The 17,854-nt window shown below is 28.4% G+C and overlaps 5 protein-coding genes across 5 annotated transcripts; 2 read left to right on the plus strand and 3 right to left on the minus strand.

Annotated features, from left to right (window-relative positions):
* Positions 1–6,977: 6,977 nt before the first annotated feature.
* On the minus strand, positions 6,978–8,348 carry GO595_000166 (uncharacterized protein; the record flags this gene model as incomplete). Its single annotated transcript, XM_067914480.1, has 1 exon — positions 6,978–8,348. One exon carries the CDS (start codon positions 8,346–8,348, stop codon positions 6,978–6,980), a length of 1,371 nt encoding a protein of 456 aa, XP_067779621.1.
* A 493-nt stretch (positions 8,349–8,841) lies between these two features.
* GO595_000167 (protein phosphatase methylesterase 1) lies at positions 8,842–9,723 on the minus strand (the record flags this gene model as incomplete). The annotated part of the gene is made up of 1 exon (XM_067914491.1): positions 8,842–9,723. The coding sequence occupies one exon, from the start codon at positions 9,721–9,723 to the stop codon at positions 8,842–8,844; it is 882 nt and encodes a 293-aa protein (XP_067779622.1).
* A 668-nt stretch (positions 9,724–10,391) lies between these two features.
* On the plus strand, positions 10,392–12,191 carry GO595_000168 (vacuolar protein sorting-associated protein 16; the record flags this gene model as incomplete). Its single annotated transcript, XM_067914502.1, has 1 exon — positions 10,392–12,191. The coding sequence occupies one exon, from the start codon at positions 10,392–10,394 to the stop codon at positions 12,189–12,191; it is 1,800 nt and encodes a 599-aa protein (XP_067779623.1).
* Positions 12,192–15,298: 3,107 nt separating this feature from the next.
* On the plus strand, positions 15,299–16,768 carry GO595_000169 (uncharacterized protein; the record flags this gene model as incomplete). The annotated part of the gene is made up of 1 exon (XM_067914513.1): positions 15,299–16,768. One exon carries the CDS (start codon positions 15,299–15,301, stop codon positions 16,766–16,768), a length of 1,470 nt encoding a protein of 489 aa, XP_067779624.1.
* Positions 16,769–17,024: 256 nt separating this feature from the next.
* GO595_000170 (small GTP-binding protein) lies at positions 17,025–17,630 on the minus strand (the record flags this gene model as incomplete). The annotated part of the gene is made up of 1 exon (XM_067914525.1): positions 17,025–17,630. One exon carries the CDS (start codon positions 17,628–17,630, stop codon positions 17,025–17,027), a length of 606 nt encoding a protein of 201 aa, XP_067779625.1.
* Between the last annotated feature and the right edge of the window lie 224 nt (positions 17,631–17,854).

Genomic DNA, 17,854 nt, shown 5'->3' on the forward strand with positions numbered 1-17,854 from the left:
CTAATTGTGAACATAACGAAAACACATAACCTCCGATATTTGTAACTGAGTTACCAAAATTAACTGAAACAACTGAATGCCATGCTGAAAATGAACCACTTGGAATTTCATATATATTTTCACTGATAATTATAAATTTTGTTATGTTTTGATATTGAGATATTTCATTAAAATCATTTGAATTCATGATTGAAAGTGTTGAAGTATTTTCATAAAATATTTCATAAGAGTTCATGAAAAACATAAAAAAAATATAAACAAAAATATTTTCAATTTTTTTCTTATCTTTTACTTTCAATGTATATTTGGTCGTTGATATTTTCTGAACTGAGATTGTGTTTTTCTGATAAAATTTGACATAAATAACCGGAAATGTAATTGAAAAAATGATGGTTAATTGAAGTAAAACATTCAAAATGTTTGGTCCTTCTTCGTTGTCGTTTCGCATCATCAAAAAATGTGAAAATTCACGTTTTATAGGATATACATCTTCATAAAATTTATTGTATGATTTATCAAATATGCCATTTTTGACAAATATATCAATTTCGAAGTATTTTTTCAAAATGTTTGAAAAATATGTTCTTGGAATTTTATGTTTGTTATTAAAATCCTGATGTACAATTGCTGTAGATTCATTATTTGGTATCAAATTTAAAAATAATTTGTTTATCAAAATTTTATAATTATTATGAAATCTTTGAAATTTTTTGTTCATAATTTCATTAATTGATACATCCCCATCACATTTGTAAGTCATACTTTTCTTGTTTTCGTGGTTTTGTATTTGTAATATTTCTTTTTGAATGATATAAGGTGTAACAAGCTTTGTATCGGTTATAAATCGTTTCACCATGATCGAAATGCTGAATAAAAGAAAGGTTCTCATGTTTCAGCTTGTAATATATATATAGACCTTCACCAATTATACATCGGCTATCTCAAAAGTTTAAAATCTCACGGTTAAACTTTTAAAAACCTGTTGGTTAATTGTCGTTTTTCAAACCAATTTTGAAATATTTCTATCGATTTTTTAAGACGACAATCAAAGAAACAGCTTTATAACATTATATTTTCACTTTTAAATAACACAATGAATATATGTTATAGAACGGAATTTATGCTTTAATTTGGTGTGCCGTTCATTTATCAAAGATGTTTCCATCATCACAAAATTAACACTTTTTTATAACATTGGCAATTCAGCTATTTCTTGTTTGAATATTTATGATTTTATATAAAATAAACAAAATATAAGGAGTTCTTTATGTCCGAAATCAATTACATTGTATCTTTAATTTATAAAATATTTTTCGATTTTGAGAATAATGAATTCAAATAAAGTTTATCCAATTTCATTCAAAAGCTAACATTTAATGTATTTACAATCAGAATTCGAAGTTGTTGTTACTAGTTAAACATCATAAATTTCAAAATTTCATATTTAAATAAAATAATTCAAAACATTTTAAAGTAAAAATGATATTTCGTTAATATGATTTCATTTTATTTTATATGACAACACTTAATTATTATATATACTTTAAATTAATAAATGTTTTTTATGACACATTTTCTTCAGAGCCAATTGTCTTCATCTTCTTTCACAATATCTTCAACTAAACTATTTACTTCTTCGATTTGCTTTGTACTTGATGTCGTCGTGTCCTTAAATTGTAACTTTGATTTCGATTTTTCTTTCTTATTATTACTTTTCACTAAAAAATATAACAATTCCAACAATGATCAAAACAAATGCAAATGATCCGCAAATAATTCCAATCAAAGCATTCGTCGTAATTCCTTTTGGTGAATTTTCATTGGAAGTGTAAAACATTGTAAAGAAATTGGAATAATAATTATAATAAGTCGAATATATAACAATCGTATAATTGTAATAAATAAATTCTGTTTCAATATATGAAAATGTCGAATTATTGATATATAATGAAAATGTTTTCGTTTGTGTTTCATAAATAGTTAATGAATGTGTTATTGATAATGTAATTGTTAATGTATATGAAAATGATAATGATAATGAAATATCACTTTGAAGTGATGCTGTAAATGTATTCGATTGACTAAATGAATGTGTTGGAATTGGATTGCAGCTTCCTTCTGCGTTTTCTTTGGCAACATCTAAATGTCCAAATTTACTTCCTTTATATGTTGAATATGTGATAACACTTGTTGAAACATTATAAAATGCATTTTCGCCAATTTTTGGTTCTTTGTCGCCATAATAATAAATGCATTGAAGTTGATAACAATTACCAAATGCTGAACCTCCAATATCTCTGATTCCATATCCAAGTATTAATAATGTTAAATTAGAACATGATGAAAATGCTGAATTTCCAATTGTTGTAACTGAATTTGGAATTGTAATGTTGTTGATTGATGAACACAATGAAAATGCACTACCGCCAATTGTTGTAAAATTTTCTCCAAATATAATCGTTTCTAAATTAAAACATGACGAAAACGCATAACCTCCAATATTTGTGACTGAATTACCAAAATTAACTGAAACAACTGATGGCCAATTTGAAAATGCATTACTTGGAATTGAATAAATTCCTTCACTAATATATATAAATTTCGTGATGTTTTGATATTGAACAGTTTCATTAAAATCACTTGAGTTTGTTATTATTAATGTTAAATTATCACCACAAAATAATTGAAAAGAATTTATGAAAAATACAACAAAAATTAAAACATTTTTATGTTTTTTCTTTTTGCTTGTTTTCAATTCGTAGTTGGTCAAAGAAAATTTCTGTGGAAACAGTGGTTTTCTCTGAAAAAAATTGACATAAACCACCACAATCATCATTGAAAATATAGCGGTTAAACGAACATAAGCATTGAATTTAAATGGTCTGACTTGTTTATCGTTTGGCATCAATGCAAAACAAAGAAACTCATACTGGATTAAAGATATATTCCCATAATGAATCTTTAAAGCTTGTGTTGATATATTGTTTTCAATAATCATAATGGTTGTAAAGAATTTATTTTGTGAAATTGTAAAATATGATGCTAGGAATTTTATTTTGTCATAAAAGAATTGAAGTATTTCTGATTTACACTTACTGTCAGTCAAGAAATTTAAAAATATACTTGTTTTAAAGAAAGCAGAATTATTGATATATCAAAATTTGCATACGTAATTCCAAAGACTGGAACTACTACATTGCGTGTATAAGAGTGCCCTTCTTTGCTTAGGTTCTTTTTCATATTTGATATTTTTGTGGTTGTAAAAAATGGTATACCTGGTATTATGTCGGTTGTAAAATGCTTTGTTAAGGCCGAAATGAACAGCAATTGAAGAGTTTTCACGGTTTATGACCTAATATAGTTGAAGGCCTTTGCCAAATACACATCGGCCAATACAAAAGTTAAAAATCATACGGTTAACATGAAAAAAATTTGTTTCTTTTTTGAAGTTTTTCAATTTAACCTAAGATTTGTTTTTTTCAATATTTAAAGACGCCCACTATAGATAATACATTAAAATGCTTGCAAAAGCACTTTTAAATAATATAATGAATGTGTTAGAGCTGAGTTTGCTGATCAAAATTATATATATTTGTTGTTGTTGAGCACTTTTTATAGTATTAAATTTCATGATTTTTGAGAGATATGCGTTTTATCCTAATTTTGTAACTTTATTTTGTCGATACAAGTTATGTGAATAAACTAAACACATCCTAATATAGAAAAGAGATATTTTGTATAATTAAGTGATATACTGTAAGAAAAACATATCATTGTATGTTAATAAATTGTAAATAAAGTTATATCACAAACTTCATATCTTATTACTTCTATATTAATGGCGATTGTTAATCGATTGATTGTAATTATCTTTATATATAATGTTTTGCAATATGAATGCTTTTCATTTAAATAATTTAGTTTTCCATTAATGTTTTGTAAAGTAACTTAATGATTCATATCATTTACATTTAACATCTGATACTTTACGAAAAATTTCTATTGTAAACTATAAATCATTTGTAAATAAATGAGTAATGTCTTATTCTATTTGAACTTTAGAAAGTTTCATCAAAACAATATTCAACATTTTCGATATTTTCATTGTTAATTATAGCAAAATGAAAATCGATTAATATTTCTCATTGCGAATCACTTCATAATATTTATTTAAATTAAAAATATATCAATTAAAAATATATTTTTATTTTACATTAAATCATAGCCAATTGTCTTCATCTTCTTTAACAATATCTTCAACTAAAGTATTGACATCTTCAATTTGGTTTAAACTTGATGTAGTCGAATCCTTAAATTGTAATGTCGATGTCGATTTTCCTTTTTTGTTATTACTTTTGATTAAGAATAAAACAATTCCAACAATTATTAATACTAATGCAATTGATCCGCAAACAATTCCAATCAATGCATTCGTTGTAAGTCCATTTGTATGTAAAATGTTCGTGCGAAACATTGTAATGAAATTTGAATAATAATTATAATGTGTTGAATACATAATAACTGTGTAATCATAATAAAGAAATTCTGTTTCGACATAAGAAAATGTTGAATTAAATATGGATAATGAAAGCGATCTTGTTTGCGTCTCATAATAAGTAAATGAATATGCAATTGTGAGCGTAAGTGTTAATGTATATGAAAATGATAATGTTAAATCGCTTTGAAACGATTCAGTGAATGTATTTGACTGAGAATATGTATTACTACTACTGAATATATTTGACTGAGAATATGTGTTACTTTGGCTAAATGTATTTGACTGAGAATATGTATTACTACTACTGAATATATTTGACTGAAAATATGTGTTACTAAATGTATGTGATGCTGAAAATGAATGTGTTGGAATTGGATTGCAGCTTCCTTCTGCGTTTTCTTTGGCAACATCTAAATGTCCAAATTTACTTCCTTTATATGTTGAATATGTGATAACACTTGTTGAAACATTATAAAATGCATTTTCGCCAATTTTTGGTTCTGAATCTCCATAATAATAAATGCATTGAAGTTGATAACAATTACCAAATGCTGAACTTCCAATTTCTCTTATTCCATATCCAAGTATTAATAATGTTAAATTAGAACATGATGAAAATGCTGAATTTCCAATTGTTGTAACTGAATTTGGAATTGTAATGTTGTTGATTGATGAACACAATGAAAATGCACTACCGCCAATTGTTGTAACATTTCCTCCAAAAATTATCGTTTCTAATTGTGAACATAACGAAAACACATAACCTCCGATATTTGTAACTGAGTTACCAAAATTAACTGAAACAACTGAATGCCATGCTGAAAATGAACCACTTGGAATTTCATATATATTTTCACTGATAATTATAAATTTCGTGATGTTTTGATATTGAACAGTTTCATTAAAATCACTTGAGTTTGTTATTATTAATGTTAGGTTATCATCACAAAATAATTGAAAAGAATTTATGAAAAATACAACAAAAATTAAAACATTTTTATGTTTTTTCTTTTTGCTTGTTTTCAATTTATTAACTAAAAATTTAATTTCAGAACATAAAAAAAAACCGAAAATAAAAAAGCATTGCATTAGAGCTTGAACATTTCCATTGAATTTGAACATTTTCATCATGAAGTTATTATTCATTGAAATTGGTAAATGAACTTTTAATGAAAAATGATTAAACACTAAAGAAAAGAATTCGATATAATGTTTAACAGATGAAATCGGTAATTCTAACAAAGGGGAATGACACTGATATCTGCTTGTACTGGTATTAAAAGGATTCCATTCATTATCTTTTAGCATAATAAAATTTGTGTTTTTAATGGATACACTCTCTTCGTTATGGAGTGAGAATGAGAGGTATGTAGTCCCTTTGGATTCTAAAGTAAGACAAGGGGAATGCTTGAGAGTTTGAGAAATAGAAAATTGATTACTAAAAATCTTTGAACCTGAATTTTTTGGTGAGGTTTGTAATAAGCAAATGATATGCATGGGTAAAAACAAAAGGAAAGAACACATTTGCGAGAAAACTTGAGAAACTTGCTAATAAATCAGTCAAAAACGATACAGAGAGCTTCAACCGCTTCTTCTTTTCGTCAGTTCATTTGTAAAACTTTTGCTGAAACGCGTTTTGTTGTTTTTGCAATCGGAAGATGTTCACAAAGCTGAAATGTAATGATTTTTATGAAAAGTGACAGAATTTTCCCTTATTTAAATTGTAAAAGAAGACAAAAAAATGAAAGAAAGAAAATGATATCGTTTAGCATCAAAGGAACGGATTTTTGAATAAAGAGCGCTCAAAAAGTTTGTTTCAATAGAACAATAAATTGAATTTTGCAATTCAAATAACTGCTGACAAGATGGCCATGGGTGGGTTCAATTATTTGACACTTTTCGTAATATTAAGAAACCTTTTTCTTAATTTAACACAAGAAAATTTGTAAATTTATCAATTGAAAGCGTGCTCTGATAAATAAACGGTCGAAAATAGTTCGTCAATTTTAAAAAATAAATGTTTTCTCAATGGATATCAAGGCAATCGTAAAATCATAAGGTTGTCAATCAGACTACATATTATTCTATTTTTATACAATTTTCAATAATGAAGGAAAAAATGAAAATCAAAACAAAGAAACAGAAAAAATTATTGTTTTTGTAATTTTTATTCAGATTTTTTTTTTCAAATATATCATAATAAATCAATAAAATACTTTTTTAACCTTTTGAACATGCTCTCCCCAATAAACATAAGGTCTGATGTTTTCTGTTTAAAATAAATTTTCACAGGATTTCACCCAGGCTAACTCTAGTACAAATCTTTCACAAGTATTTTATCTATGCAAAATATTTCATTTATTTAAATTGTTTTCATAATTTAAAGAACATATAAAAACATTTCTTATGTTTTAAAAATTTATTTTAATATTTACACACCCTATTTAGATAACATTTTCATATTAAAAAATCATTTTTATTAACAAAATCCTTCTGTTTCATATCTTTCAGGGAAAACTCTTTTAAGACAAGAAGCGGCCAAACTCTCAATCTCTGGCGAGTCTTCGCGATAACACAAGTCAACCAATCTTTCTTGGATTGTGTTGGTTATGATCTCGGGCATTTCTGGCATTTCCTTTTCGACCTTTGGAATGAAGTCCAAAAGCGATGGAATCAAAATCTTTTTAATGAAGTCCATATCATCTGAATCGAATGTGATATCCACGAGACTATCGATTGACTGATGATTTAAAATCGCAAAAATACTTTCTAATGAACCAAAGCGTAACATGTTCCATAAACACCATATAACACTTTGTTGAATTTTGAAACTTTGTTCAATTGGATTTTCTAAATATGAGAACAATTTATCAAGTCTTTCAGGCGTAGATAAAACAGCGACGTTTTGTTCCCCTAATGACACATAATTAACAAAAAATGTTAAAAGATAAAATAATTTTAATTTGCTTGGATCAAAATTATCAAATAAATTTACAAGTATATTAATAGGAATCATGGAAAGAACATCACCTACCTCGTCCTTCCCGGATGAATATAGCATAGCAGAGGCTAAGAGAACTAAATAATTTTGTAAGCTGTCAAAAGCTTCAGGTGAATTGAAGAGTGACATAGCAAGTGAAAAGCAGTTTGATGAGATTACTAAAGTGTAATGTTTCTTTTGCGCAAGGATGATGAGGATACGAAGGACTATCTCAATAACAGAGAAGCTGATGTTAATTTGGATGATTTTGGCTGAAAGATCTGTAATGGCAACCACATAATTTGAATACGAATCAATTTCATAAAACGTGGGAATCGATAAAAGAATATAATGAAGAATAGCAAAAAGATTTTGTGGATCAGACGTTGACGTTTCAAGTATGTGATATGCATAATTTAAACAAAGATCAAGAAAATTACGTGATAATAGATATTGAACACCTTCTTTTGAGGACTTGGCTAGATCACGAATAAGAAGAAAACCTACTTTGACATCGGTTTGAATAGGAGAATTAATAAGTGCTAAAATAAAATCTGCAGGATCATTATGGAGAAATATGGAATTGGCAGCTATAGAACGTGCAACAACGTAGTAAAGAAGTTTGTGAAGATTTGAACGTATGATTTCTGATGTATTAGAAGAAGCCATAAGAATAAATTGGATAATTTCACTTGATACGACAAAATCATCATCAACATTTTTCATCTCCAAAATTGCATTAATGACTTGATTGAGAGATGTGTTAACTTCTTCTTCATTTTGGGATTCATTGAACAATTTTTTAAAATTCTGGACTAATTCATTAAACTGTAACATTTGAGGAGAAGGTTCCTTTACAGGCATTTGCATCTGTATGATTTGTTCATTTGGCCTTATCTTGAAGTCATCAATTTTGTGCAAATTCATGTTGTGAATTTTATTTGAGATAAAAAGTGACGGGTTTTCTATCGTTGGCCGACTTAAAAGTTTTTTTTAACTCGAAGTGTGATTACCAATTTCCGCACATATATTTGTATATATCATATTCTATTCTCTGATTTTCAAATATTATTTTAAAAAAAATTTATATATAAATAGCAAACAAAGCAAATAAATTTCTTTAGTATTTTTGTAAATCCCTTCTTAAACAACATTTTTTATAATGATCAACATCTATTAAATGCATTTTCTCCAATTATATTGATATTACATAAATTCATTGCTTCTAAGTCTGAACACAAATAAAAAGTAAATTCTTCAGTTGTTGTGATGAATTTGGAATTCCAATGCGTTTATTCGTACGCAATTTAAAATGGTATACGAAAATTAAGAAAAATCCCAATAAATCGCTTTATTATTAGAACTAATCCCATTGTGTTGTTGATCCTAATCTCTTTATCAATCTATTTATCATTTCAGTGAATTTCTTGGGCTCGTCTTCGTGTACGCAATGATATGTGTTCAAGATTACTTCGAGTTGGAATTTTCCTGTCATATGGCCAATTGTAAATGGAGTGTCCAACCTATTTATATCGGGTAAAACAAGAACTTTGTATGGCTTGCAGTTAAGGAATGCGTCAGCAAAACCTTTGAACCATTCGGCCCATTGCGATTCACATTTGAGAAGATCAGTACGCCATTCATAATGACCATCAACCTCCTTGAGACGACCTGCAGCTGATACTTGAGCACTTTGATAGTTTTGCAGCTCGCCACATGTGGAAATAAATTCGATGGCTTCAGCTGGAGTGTTGAAAATTTGTGGTCGGCATAGAAGTGCCTTCTTCATTTGTGGTATGGATTCAACTATATTGCCTTCAATAGTGTCAATTACCACAAGAGCATTCATATGATGTGTTAAAGCTGCTCGCGCTCCAATAGATCCACCAAGGGAATGACCTATGACAATAAGATGTGTGTTTGGTGGTTGTACAACTTTACAAAATTCAATTAAATCTTGAGTTAATGATTCAATAGTTAAATCTGTAGAAGGATCACCAGGCGTATCACCATGAGCCTTAAGATCATAGGCATAAATAGTGTGAGCGCCATTTAACATTTTAGCAAAAACAGAAAAAGAAAGTGCTGAATGTCCGGCTCCATGAACACATACCAAACAATATGGTGAATTTCGGATGGTGCAATAGGTGTTAAATTCACCACGTCCTGGAACAATTATCATTTTTTTTTCTTCCCAATAATCACTCCAAGGAGAAAAAGACATTATTTCGAAGGAAAATTTCATGTCACATGACTTTGGATAAAGCTAAATTCAGAAGTTTATGAATAAAAATTCAAAGCCGATCAAAAGCAAGATGTGTTGATCGGAATGACAACGATAGTTAAATAATTCACTGAAAACCTCCAATGGATGTATCTGCAACAACAAAAGAATCAACAATTAAAGAATTACAAGAAGTAGCTTCAAATTGGACTTATACTCAAAATGGATATTTTTCAAGTGAAAAAATAGATGGAACTACATTCGATTTTATTTTTCAACCAAATGATACAAAACATTTTGGAATGGGAACATGTTCTGGTATGTTTGTTCACTTATGCACATCAACCACAAGTCAAGGAAAAAATCATATTATATCCAAATATGATTCAAAGAGGCAAAAAATGAATGATATTCAAATTAAACACAAATGTTCTGAATGCTTTATATATCCTCTCCCGAACGATGATGTTGTAGTTGTGACATGTGATGGATTTATTTCTATTTATCATCATAATGAACAAATTTTAGAACATAATCTTAACTTAACTGATACGGACAATGTGGTATTTACTGCTTTTTCTGACAGCTCTGTTGCTTGTTTATTATCAAATGGTGATTTAATTGAAATTGAAAATTTCCAAATTTCACGTAAAATTAAACATTTTGAAAATGTTCCAATCCCCACTGAAATGCAGATCATTCCAAAAAAATCTTCTCTGGTTAACCAAACGATAATATACATTCTTGATAATTCTGGCAATATTCTAATCATAACATCAATATCGAGTTACAGCGTTTCTTTTACTTCAAAAATTATCAAATTTTCACTTTCCAGCAACTTCGCTAAAATAGCTCTTGTTACAGAATCGCTTAATGTAATGGTTTGCAAATATGATCTTTCCGAAATAATTTATGAAAAACAAGTTTCAACAGAATATTTAGAAAACTTCAATGACATCTGTTGGATTGGAGAAGTTGTTCCGGCTCTATGCTTTGCTGGTGGTGTTATTCTTGCTGTTGAAGATTCTGATGATCAACCAACAATTTTTTTTGAAACAAATGATTTATCTGTTGGCTTCACCAGTATTGATTCAAGTTTTATTATCACATCCTCCGAAGCTTATTTTCTTCGTTATATTCCCCAAGAAATAGTTAAAGTATTTATTTCACATATTCCAAATCCTTCATCTCTTTTGTTAGAGATATATGAAAATCGATTTTCTGATCCTCCAATACAACAACTCAATCGTATCAATGCACGTGAAGCATCTAAGAACCTCCTTCGTGCAGCCGAATACGTAACAGAACTCGAAAATCAGCTTCTTCTTGTCAACGCATCGAAATTTGCTTTAACATACATAAACCGTAAAAGTGACGGCGGTTGTTGTGAAATCTTTAAAGCGATTTCACGATTGAGGATATTAAACTATTGCAATCGTATAGCTAATATTCCGATTACCTCGCAACAAATCAAATTTCTAGGCAATGAAATATTTATTGAACGATTAATGAATCGTCAACTTCATTTTATAGCGATTGAAATTTCCAACATTTTGAAGTTACCTATAGAACATATCGTTAATGATTATACTAATAATGTTATAGAAACTGTACCAAATGATTTAGCATGTTTTAATTCACTTACAGAACAATCGAATATAAGTTATTATTATGCTGCTGTTTCATCATATAAAAATGGCCGACTTGAATTAGCATTAAACTTCATCGAAATGGAACAAAAGCATTCGCTTAAAGCCGATTTTTATTCATTAATTGGCGAATATAAAGAATCGTTTGAAAACGCAATTTTAAGTTATGATAATTCTGTTATATTTAATGTGGTTAAAAATGCGTTTGCAAATGATTCACAAATTGATTTAATTAATGAATTAATAATATCAAACGAAACAATTTGTCGATTTCTTTTAGAAAACTTTGATAAGTTCGATGATATTGAACGAGTTTCAAAAATATTAAACTTAATTCCAAACTCTTCATTACATAAAGATATAAAACAAAGATTTGAAATACGGAAAAATAAAAATTCTCCTGTTTTGGAATCATTAAAATCATTTCAACCAGAAAATAATTCAATTAATGAAAATTTACGGCGTTTAATAACAAATGGAAAAGTTGATGACGCTTATGCATTAGCTAAAGAATATAAAATTTCGTTGAGAAATGTTTATGTTATCGAAATGAAAGTTTATGCTAAACAAAGAAAATGGAATAGTTTAATCGCTGTGACATTGAATAATAGAAAGGATAAGGAATTGTGCGCGTTGTGTATCGAATTAATGTTTTGTGCAAATGAGAAAATGGCTGTGGAATTGTTCCTGAATGAAATGGAAAAAGTTGACCAGAAAAGAGCTTTGAAGTTAAGGAAACAAGTAGAAAATAATGAATTCGGTGTTGAGTCTTTGGCTGGTAAAAATTCTTATGCTAGAAATATGTTTTCGTCAAAAATATTTAAATTGATGAAAAGATAAAATTTGTTTATAATAAAAAGCGTTTGTAATTAAATTGTTTATTGTAAAAGTGTGGGGAGGACGTTTGAAGCTAAAATGGATGGAGCACAGAATCTATTTAAGATATATAATGATGCTATAAATCCTGAAAATGTGGGATTTGTTGCACAATATCTTGAAGAAATTTATGCTAATTGTCAAACAATTTTTGATCATTTGACAATTATTCAAGCACAAAATGTAGATATAAAAATTAGAAAAATTGCTGCTATTGCACTCCCAAAATTATTAAAGCGACATACTTTATCAATGTCTGCAAATCAAATTGAAATTATTCAAAATTCATTAATTAATATACTTCAAAATGAGCCATCACAACATTTAAAATTCCTAATTTGTGATGCTGTTTCAGTGTTTTTAAAAATCATAAAAGCAACTAATTGGCCAAACATTTTTGATTTTGCTATTACTCTTTTTCAAACAAATGAACAAATAATATTTGGTTTATACATATTTGCCAGGATAATACATCAAATTCCAGAAGAACGCAAACATGAATTTCTGATTTTTCTTACGAATGCATCTATTCAAATTCTAAAATCAGGTGAAGAAAATGTACGTATTCAATCCTTATGTTTGATTCACAAGCTTGAAAAATATTCTCCTGATCAAGAATTCATGGAAACAAACACAATTTTCCATGATCTTTGTGATGCACTTTTTGAATATCTAGCTAACGGTCTCCAATCAATTAATGAAAATGAACTTTCTCTTATAATCGATACGTTTAGTGATTTATTTGGGAAAAAATGGTTTATTAATTCACCTTATAGTTTAAATATCTTTAATTTCTCTTTAACAATATTAAATAATGCTTCTGTTTCTGTTAACATTAGATATTTATTTTTCCAAATTGTTGAATCATCTTCTTTTTTAATAATATTAAAATCACCTGAACAAATACCATTTTTAATAAAGATTGCAATTGATTTATCTATTGAATTATGTCGAATTCAATGTGATGATGATAAATATGAATTTGCACTTCCATTTTTTTCGACAATTTCTGATTCAGAAATTGATGGAACATTTGAACTTTTTATGAATTTTATTATAGAGCTTATTAAAACAAATCAAAGCATCGAAAAACAAATTGCTCTTTTTATATTAAGATCAATCATCGAAAGTTTTGCGACTGAAATTTCGAATAAAATTGAAGAAATCTTAAAAATTATATTTCAAGTTTCAATAAATGAAAACGAATTTATATTTTCTGAAGCATGTAAAGTTATAACAGAATTAATCGAATATGTTTCATATGATTTAAATCCATATATTGATGAAATATCGAAATTTTTATTGTCTAATTTTGCACATACTGATTCATTACCGACATTAGATAAATTATTTTATCAATGTGATAAAGCACCAGATTCATTCACATCAATAATTGAGTTTTTATTTTCATTAATTCCTCAATCAGGAAATTATCAAATACAACAAATTCTTTCATGTGTTTCATCGATATTTACACAATTAAATATTACATCTGAACCATTAATTTCGAATATATTACCATTATTAAATTGTTTATTAAATGAACGAAATGAATTACGCGGATCGATTTTAGAATTTTTTGGGTTAATTGTTAAAAATGCGCCGAATTTAATACGTAATGAAATTGATAATATTATTAATTTTAGTATTAATTCATTAACATTAAATGATGATTATTTATCTAATTCATCAATAGTCTCATGTTTTGGTAATTTAGTATATGTATTATCATCTTCTGTTTCGAAATATATCGATCAAATTATTCCACCATTTATAGTATTTTTACAAGAAGCTGAAGATGATTTACTTGATTTCCAATTACAGCAAATCATAAAATTAAAATCATCTTCAATGATAACATTAGGTAAATTCATTGGAAGATTACCTAAACAAATGATTGAATATGCACAAGTGCCAATACTTGATTTCATACTTGATGAAGGTATTAATTTATCATGTATAGATGCTTGTGAATCAATTGCATTTTCATGCGAAGGATTTTTTTCTTTAAATATTCCTTTCGATGAAACTCTTTTAATACTTTTCGATCAATTAAAAGTTATTGAAGACAAAAATGAAATATCTGCGATTTTAATGACAATTGGAGAAATTTTCTTTTATTACGGATCGAATTTCCAACAAGAAACAATAAAAATAACATTGGAAATGATCGAACAAATATTTTTTAATACTCCATTAAGTTTTATGAAGACAAATGTATCGAAAAACATTGATGTGATATTATTAAAGCCTTTGTTTTATTTTATTAATAATTTTATCGATTCATTTGGAAGTAATTTTTCGAATTATCTTCAAATGTTTTATAAGATAATTCAAACTTATATACAAAATGATTCTGCTATTATTAGGAGTTATATAATATTAATGTCATCACATATATGTTTTAATTGTTCAATAAAAAACGCATTGTTTCAAATGGCATTAAATTATTCATTTAGAGAAATTTTACATTGTACGCAAAGAGAAATTATATTAAATATCGCAAACGCATTAAAACTTTTGATATTAACAAATAAAGAAGGTTTATTAGATAGAATTGAAATGATAAATAATTTTGCACAACAAATTCTTGTTGAATATAATTGTTTTAATTTGTTTTGTGTTATGTTAATTCAATACGAACAATTCTCAAATGAAGAAATACTGAAAAAAGTTATCGATATTTTACCTCCGCCAATAGATTCTGAAGATTTATTTGTAGCTGGAGAATTTGCCTTTTTCATATTTAAGAAGTCCCCTGATTTAATAAAAAATAAAATCCCTTTAATCGCTGTAAGAATTTTTGCATCAAATGAAAAATGTTTAAAAATGTTATCGAATGATGCAAAACAATTCTTTGCTAATGTGATTTCTCAAGGTTCTAATATCGATATCTTAAATTTGGTTGAAAGGAATGAATATTATGCTGAAAAGGTTATCGAACATATACAACAAATTCATAATATATAATAAAATATAGAAATAAATTTTTTTAATTTTTAAAATTTAAGTTCACATAAAAGTGACATTTCACGGAATTCAATTTTGTGTGGAAAACGATAATGCCATTCATGAAAGTCGCAGTCATCTCTTCCACAATAACATATTATCCAATCGATCCAGAAAAGCAAGCAAAAATTCAACCGATATATCAAATTGTAATGTACATCAAAAAAACAGTCGATTCTGGACTAGACTATATTGCCGGAAATAATCAAACAATTGTTTTTCAATTTTGGAATAATATTTTATTTCTGATTTGTGGCAAAAGCAAGTCACCAGAGTTTCTCCGCTATCAGCTTGAAATCGTCAAAAATGTCACAACATTTCTATTTGGTCCACAATTTGAAACCAATATGTTAACACTCATTGACGTCAGCAAGTGTCGTCTTTTTGCCAAATACATTGATACATATTTAGATTTTTGTAATCGTTTTTATCAACTTCCCTATGGCATTGTTGAATATAGTCCAACTTACCGAATTTTTAGTCGCATCTTTTCCCAAAAGATTCCAGTTGAAAAAATCCCCAATGAAATTCATTTTGTCGAATCCATAATTTTATGTGATCATAAAGTCATCTCACGCACTTCCAACAATTCCATCATTGATTCCACTTCATTTTTAATGTTATATCTTACAGCTTATATTAATCATGAAGATCCGGAATATTTTAATGATCGAGAAGTTAACACCGAATACACCACGCGACCAGACTCATATCGTCACAAGAAAGGCTTTTTAAAAATCAATGGAAATCTTTCGCAGTATGTAATAAGCACTGTCAGATTTGGTGAACATAGTCCATACTTAGCCATCTTTATTACTGAAAACATTGAGCAACAAGACCTTGTGCACAGTATTGTCAGCCTGTTTGCGAATTACGTGAGTGAAAACTTGTACATCACCGACCAAATATCCACACAATTTATACCCGGCACAGTACGATACACGTTAATTAATCGAACGACAGGCGAAAGTTGGGATCATAAAATGCAAAACATGGATAAACAAAGTGAAGAACTTACGAACGTATTGTTAAGCTCAATGAAATCGAAAGTTTTCGAAGCACTTGTAAAAGGTTATCATTATATGATGTGGTATGACGAGTTATTTTTGTTCACTTACCAACAATTGTTTGTGCTGCCGAACGGAGAAATATTACAGCCGAAGCAAACAAGAGATTTTCCTGGTAAAACAGTTCGATTTAATTACCAATACATTGCGCAAAGAATGTTCCCAAGTCAAAAGAATATAAATGTTTACGAATGTTACGCAATCTTCTTGAAAACAATATCGCCTAAAGATGCACAAGAAATTTCGCAAAAGTATTTCGGAGACTTCTTATACACAAAGCAAACAAAACAAATGCAAAACAAGAAAAGAAGTTCTTCAACAAGTATGAAGAAAAGAAGTCAAAGCGATTTACCATTGGGTTATGATAAAAATAGAAACCAAAAATTGGTACACGCACCAAGCACTCATAATGTGTATAGAGGGGATTCGAAGCCGCCATTGCCATCAAATCTTAAACAAAAATGAAAAAATTGAAAGCGGTCATATTGGCACTTTTCGTGTAAGGAAAATGTTTTTCTTCATTTCTTTTAAATTAATGTTATCTAAAGTCTTATGATTGATAATGTGTTTTTTGCTTTATTCTTTTTTACCTCGAATTTTTAATGTTTTAATAAGAAACTGAGTTAACTCATATAAAAAGAATTTTGACGTTTTGGTTTGTGTGGTTTATTTCGACTTTTTCTTTAGATTATATGTAAAAGTGACTACAGGAAACTTTTATTTAACAGCATGGTTTCTTTTCCTGAGGCGCCTCTTTCTTTACAGTAATTGACATTGGAGGGATGTCTAGATGGACAGGGGCATTCAAAAATGTTTTGAGATATTTTTCAAATGCTTCATTAATGCCTTCTCCTGTCTTAGCAGAAACTTTTGCAGTTTCGGTGATGTTGTGTTTCTGTGCCCATTCATTAATAACATCATCAGAAACTTGTGATTCCATATCAGACTTATTTCCTAAAACCAAAACTGGTAAAGGTTGTTGCTGATCATACTCAGCAGTATCAAGGAACATATTTAGATAGATCTCAATTTCGCCAAAGCTTTGAAGATTTGTTACATCATAAACAAGAATTAGACCGTTTGCACCTCTCAAAAGAGATGGTGCGACACTCCTGAACCTTTCTTCACCGGCAGTATCCCAGAGCATCATATTGATTTCTGTATCGTCAATATGCATTGTATGTGGAACAAATCCTGCTCCAATTGTTGCTTGTGTATTCTGAAGGAAAGTACCATTGCAGAACCTATGAATAACACATGTTTTACCAACACTAACAGGTCCAAGAACAACAATTTTCAGGTCAAGGCTACTTGGGCGGCGGCTCATTTGACAAGTGAAAGCGTTTTCTGTCAATTTGCCGACAAAAACCGCACCTTCAAATCATGAAACGATGGGCTTTTTTAGAGAAGAAAATGATCGTGTTAATTCAAAAAGCTTCAAAAAAGGAGCTGGATAAAGGATGTTAGGTGAAGTGATTTGATTTCATGTGAAAAGTTCGAAATTTTTCTTCTATTTGCCATATATATAAATAAGGTTGAGATTACAACACA

Source organism: Histomonas meleagridis, assembly GCF_020186115.1.
Source record: "Histomonas meleagridis strain 2922-C6/04-10x chromosome Unknown contig_1, whole genome shotgun sequence".
In the NCBI taxonomy this organism is placed as follows: domain Eukaryota; phylum Parabasalia; order Tritrichomonadida; family Dientamoebidae; genus Histomonas; species Histomonas meleagridis.